Below are 5,611 nucleotides of genomic sequence, written 5' to 3'. Positions count from 1 at the left end.
GCGCGGCGGGGCAGGCGCCGCCCCACGCCGCCCTGCTCCCGGCCGCCGCCCGCCGCCTCGCGGGAGCCCCCCCACCTCGCCCTCTCCCAGCCCTGCGTCCCTCCCCTGCGCGCGCTCACTCGCCACCCCTACCCCTGGTCTGACTGGGAACTTGAACCGATCCAGCCTGTTTAAACGGAAAGGACAGAGATCCTGTCTGTTCAATGTAAAAAAAAAAAAAAAAAAAAAAATCAGATCAGACCGAAAGAGAGAGAGAGAGAGAAAGAGAAGAGAGAGGAGAGAGGGAGGGAGAGAGCGCGCGAGGAGAGGAGCGAGAGAGCGCGAGCGCGATCGAGCGAGAGAAGAGAGGAGAAAGAGCAGAGAGCGAGAGGAGAGCGAGGTGTGGAGAATCCGAGGGGGAGAGAACCCGAGTGTGTGTGTGCGTGTGCGCGTGTGAGCGCGAGCGAGCTTGCGAGGGAGAAGAGCGAGAGAGTGCGAGCGAGAAAGAATAAAAGGAAAGAAGATTTTCTCTATGTATATAAAGATGGCCACGTTAGCAAACGGACAGGCTGACAACGCGAGCCTCAGTACCAACGGGCTCGGCAGCAGCCCGGGCAGCGCTGGGCACATGAACGGATTAAGCCACAGCCCGGGGAACCCGTCGACCATTCCCATGAAGGACCACGATGCCATCAAGCTGTTCATTGGGCAGATTCCTCGCAACCTCGATGAGAAGGACCTCAAGCCCCTCTTCGAGGAGTTCGGCAAGATCTACGAGCTTACGGTTCTGAAGGACAGGTTCACAGGCATGCACAAAGGTGAGTGCACCTTTCCCTCCCAACTTTGCCGGGGAGAAGGAGCTGGCGGGCGGGCCGGCCGGCCGACGACTGACAAGGGGTAGACAGCGCGAGAGGGAGCCTCGGGCGGACGCCGAGGAGGGAGGCGCTCAGGCAGCGGAGACCAGGACTGGGGTGCGTGGGGAGCTGCTCGCGGGGGCAAGGCTAGGTTTTGAGCGAGCAGCTGATAGAAGCTGCGCTGTGGGGAGAGCAGCGGGAGAAGAAGATGAAGAGAAAGAAAAAGAGGATCGAGGTGGAACGGGGCTTGGATTTGGGGGCACAGCGACTTGAAACATTGGGATGGGGACAGCTGCACCGGCCGAGCCCGGGACGCTAAGCAGACTGGCGGGAGCTTGGCGGGCCAAGGACCGAGGGTGCTGTCCATCGCCGTGGTGCTGAAAACACTAAGAGGAGATGGTCTCCTTCGCTCCTGGCCAGAGTAGCAGGAGCGCAGCCGTCTAAAAAAGAGAGAGGTGACAAATTCGAAGACATATTTTTATTTCTCTATCAATTTAACAGAAAACTCCCTGTCAATGTGTGCCCCCAATATCCGGTTGTGGTGTGAGGGGGGTGGGGAGTGAGTGTTGGATGTTTGAAGGAAAGAGGGACAAAATCTAAGGAAAGAATTAGCAAGGAATGAGCCATCCCCTGGGTGGAGTGGAGGGTCGAGGAAGCCTGGATGATTCCCTTCTCAGGAAAACGGGGCATTAGGGGAAAAAAAATATGTGTGTGCAAGATATGCATTTTTGAAGGGTGTAGCCTAAATTATCCCAAACTCACCATGTAGAGGGGTTATAGTACATTATTGCTCTCCCTTGAAACAATCATTTCTAGTGAGTGCTTTGGGGAGGAAGAGATAGAAAAATCAAAGAATTAAAATCAACAACTTTTTAGGAAAGTGGTTGTGGAAATTGTCTGCAGCCTGCCTGTTTTCTCCTTGTTTTATTATCTTTAAGGCAGAGCCACAAACGTGTTCAGTTGTAGAATGTGTGGGTGTCTGGTGGGTGATGAAATTAGCCCAGTGCTCTGCTTCCTAACAGTAATATATAGGATGTGCAGTGGGGATTAATCGGGGCTGAAGCTGTGTGGGCAAGTTAAATGCTTTCTGAGAGAGATTGATTGTCAGGCTAGAAGGAGCACCAGGCTGAGGAAGTTGTAAGGTATGTGTATGGACGTTCCTTTTTTAATAAACAGTAGTGTGGAGGGCCACTGAAGATGTTGTATTAGAGCTGGTGGTTTTAAAGATGAAAACACACACACACACACACACACACACACACAGAGCAGCCTCATCCTTGGCCACAAATGGGCTATGAACAGAGCTGATTCTCCAGCACATTAGGTGCAGAGCGCAGAGCTGTCTGGCTCTCTAAGCAGCAGTGGTTTTCACTATCACAACCTCCCTCGCTTCTCCAGCCCTCCCTTCATCCAAATACTAAGCAGAGCTCCAAACTCTTCATAGTTGGAGTCCCAGAGAGCAGTTTTTATTGGCTTTAGCATCTTTCAGCTTGCCTGCTGAGGAGTAAATCTTAAAGTTAATGGCATGTTGAGTAGCACAAAAACACAGCAGAATGGAAATATACTGGGTTTGTTGGGGTGGGGTAAGGGTGGGGGTTGTAACAGAGAAAGAAACCAACCTTTATCCAGTATAGAGAAAATGTCTGTCTCTTTAGAAAAGAGACTGGAAGGGTAAAACGGGAGGCAGTCTTCAAAATAATATTTGTTTCATCCCCCACAAGTCATATCTCTGTAGCTTTTCCCTTACCAGTCAAGCTCCCTAGAAGCTAATCAAGGTTTGTATCAAACCTTTGTCATTCTAATATGCTCCCAAATTTAAAAATAGTAATAATGAAAATTAAAAAGCATAGGCAGGTAAATTCTTTGCTCATGTTAATGGTTACTTCTTGTGGCGATTTTAAATTTTAAAGTTAAACAAAAATCAGATCCCACTAGAGGCAAAGACAGTTGTGAAGAGCTAAGCCTCCTATGAGATAAGGGTTGGAGCATTTTATTTCCTTCTTTATTTCAAATGAAGATAAACTTTAATAATATTCCTTGATTCCTTCTCATGATGCCTTGCTGGTATCATCACTCTGTTTCTGATGTTATTTGTACTCCCTTGTATTATAGCAAAGTAGAATTATCACCATTTGCTTCAGGAAGCTAAAGAAGGTTATGTATAGTTGTTTCCTTTGTATCATATCATCTATACACATACACGTATCTTGTCAGGATTCTTAGGACACGCAAAACTTCATTTTCTAAATAATTCTTCTCCTGAACTGGCTCAGTCAGTGGCAGGCAAGCCCTTTGGCTCCAGCATATTGGGTGCCTCATTGTCGCAGCTCACCCTTCAGAGCCTGAGCATATATTTTTCCCTGTGAAACTTCCTACTCTCCATCCCTCAGATTTTTATAGGCAAGGTTGGGCCACAATGTCCGTAACAGTGCCTGGAAGCTCTTGGAGAGCTGAATAAATGAGACCATTTCAGAGGTCTGGTTTATTCAGTCCTAGAAGAGTTTGAACTCCTCCTCCAGTGATACAGCCTGATTTATTAGCTAATCCTGAAAAATAAGCCTCTGGCCACCTTAAAAAATTACTCACTTGCCATTGGTAATTAATTATTGTTAAGCCAAAAAGCATGATAAGGCTGAAGAATGAGGGCTGCATTTGGATTTTAGATTTTCCCCAACTCTAAATTGACAACATGAGGCTATGGGTGGAAACATGCCTTTGTTAAGCCTGGTTTCAGGGCATATTCATGGCACTTTCTCTCCCCTTCTTGAATTTCTAACTTCTAATGACTAATACTGGGATAAAATTGAGAGATATGACATGATACTGGCCTCCAGTATGGATGGCATATGTATATTATTAGTTTTTAAAGGAAGGGGAATAAGTAAAAAATTGAATTAAATGCATAAGATTTCAGGTGGGAATCCATTTGTTGACCACCTGCCATTTCAGTAAACTACAGAAGGAAGGAGTTCTAAGGGTTAATGGAATACCTGCCATGCGTAGAGTGAACCTTAAAAGGCAATTACTCCAGTCAAATTGGGACTCTGTGGAGGAAAGAGTGGGTGGGGGGTTGTGGAGGAAACCCAGACGTATCAGAGAAAGGCTGTTGGGCTGGGGAGGCAGCAAATAGCAGTTGTGGACTGGGGCAATTACTGTAAAGGTAAATTTACTCCTTGAAGACCAGAAGCAATTGGGCAGGGGGACATCTGGGTGAGGCAGAGTGAGAAACGAAGAAAAAAAGTCCAGAATTACAATTCAAAGAGACAACACCCAAAGAAGAAAACCCAGTTTAATACAAACTCTCCCAGCTAAGTCAGTCTTCTTTTCTCCACCATTAGAAGCACTTTGAGAAAGATTGCTTTTCTAGGCTCCCAAGAGAAAGACATTGTACTATTCATTAAAGAGGAGAAAGACATACTCCCAAGGTAGTAGCAGAAGTGAGCTGAGGACCAATTTTGCCCCTTCCTATAGAATTTTTCTCCCTTGGAGAAAGGAACAGGTCACCCACTAGTCTGTTTCTTCCCTTCTCTCACTTCTTATTTATTTCTCTTTTCTTCCTTTTATTTCTTGGAGAACAACAGAAGCAGCAACTGAAAATACATACATACACACACATACCCATGCCTGCTAACACACACACATATACAGTTAGTATATCACACATGAACAAGCCAGCAATCCATTCATAACTTTGGGTCTTGTCTAGCAGGATAGGAGACAGCAAAGATTGAGTTACTGGGAGACATAAAGACTAGTGCTCTCTGGATAGTCATATTATAATGCATTATCTTTGAAGTCATTTAAGTGGTATTTAGTATAATATTTATGAATTAATGTAATCTAAACATAGGGCTGTCCCCAAAGGCTTAAACAGCTTTTGCAACTGATGTGTGCTTGTTCCTGGAGCCTGCAATGCATTTTAATCTAAACAGCCAAGTCCACATCACAGTCCCTCTTGTTAACCAGTCAGAACAGATCTGTGCCTGAGTGACCACTCTGCATTGAGACTTTCCCCCAGTGCATGGAGGAAAATCTACTCTACTAGCAGCTCTGGGGGCTCCCAACCAGGAGCCACAGCTGCAGTGACTTCAGCTCCTCATACTTTCACACTACATCCAGGGAGAGGGTGGGGACAGTAATGGAACCTTTTGTGGACTGAGCTCCGAGGGTATATCATTTTAAAATATACACATCATAGGATGCACAACCTCTCATTTCAACAGTACCTGAGTCTGAAAGGCCTGAAGTCCCTTGCTTTGGGGTGCGGCTGGGAGAAGGGGAAAGGGCAAGGGTTATGGTTATGTTTTTGGTGATTTGTGACCTTCTTCATAAAATTATGTCTTGTATTTTCATTTAAGATGTAACAATTCCCAGAAATATTGAGTTTCCACTGCTTGATTTTAGCTGAGAAGGCTCATTGTTTTTTTTTCTTAGATAGGTGAATTAAAACCAGCAAAGCTTTATCTGATTTCCTTTTTCAAATGAGTCTGAGAGACAGAGAAACTGAAGTATCAGCATGGGCATCAGCTCAATTAAGATGAACTCTTTTTTTAAAAATAACTTTGAAAAATAAAATTTTCAGTTCTGTCCAAAGAAGGAGAATGGTAGAATGGCTAGGCACACACCTATAGCTTTTAAAAAGAAAGATTTGCCTTGTGAAAAAAAAGATAAGGAAAATAAGATCGCTGTAATAAGAAAAGAAGAAAAATATTTTTTTTTTATTTTGGTATCATTAATCTACAATTACATGAAGAACATTATGTTTACTAGGCTCTCCA

General features: G+C 45.0%; 1 protein-coding gene across 50 annotated transcripts in view; it reads left to right on the top strand.

The window, feature by feature from the left end:
- The first annotated feature begins 205 nt into the window (after positions 1-205).
- The window catches only part of CELF4 (CUGBP Elav-like family member 4), a 284,439-nt gene continuing 279,033 nt past the window's right edge, over positions 206-5,611 (top strand). For 10 of the 50 annotated variants that reach the window (XM_036885029.2, XM_036885028.2, XM_036885026.2 and 7 more), the window contains exon 1: positions 220-797. In XM_036885029.2, the coding sequence (XP_036740924.1) occupies positions 512-797 (286 nt within the window). In that variant the 5' untranslated portion in view covers positions 220-511. Of the gene's footprint in view, positions 798-5,611 lie in introns of all 50 variants that reach the window. The other 40 variants (XM_036885011.2, XM_036885010.2, XM_036885005.2 and 37 more) reach the window with 13 other exon arrangements.

This window comes from Manis pentadactyla, chromosome 6 (genome assembly GCF_030020395.1).
Source record: "Manis pentadactyla isolate mManPen7 chromosome 6, mManPen7.hap1, whole genome shotgun sequence".
In the NCBI taxonomy this organism is placed as follows: domain Eukaryota; kingdom Metazoa; phylum Chordata; class Mammalia; order Pholidota; family Manidae; genus Manis; species Manis pentadactyla.
This window is presented reverse-complemented; position numbering and strand designations above follow the sequence as displayed.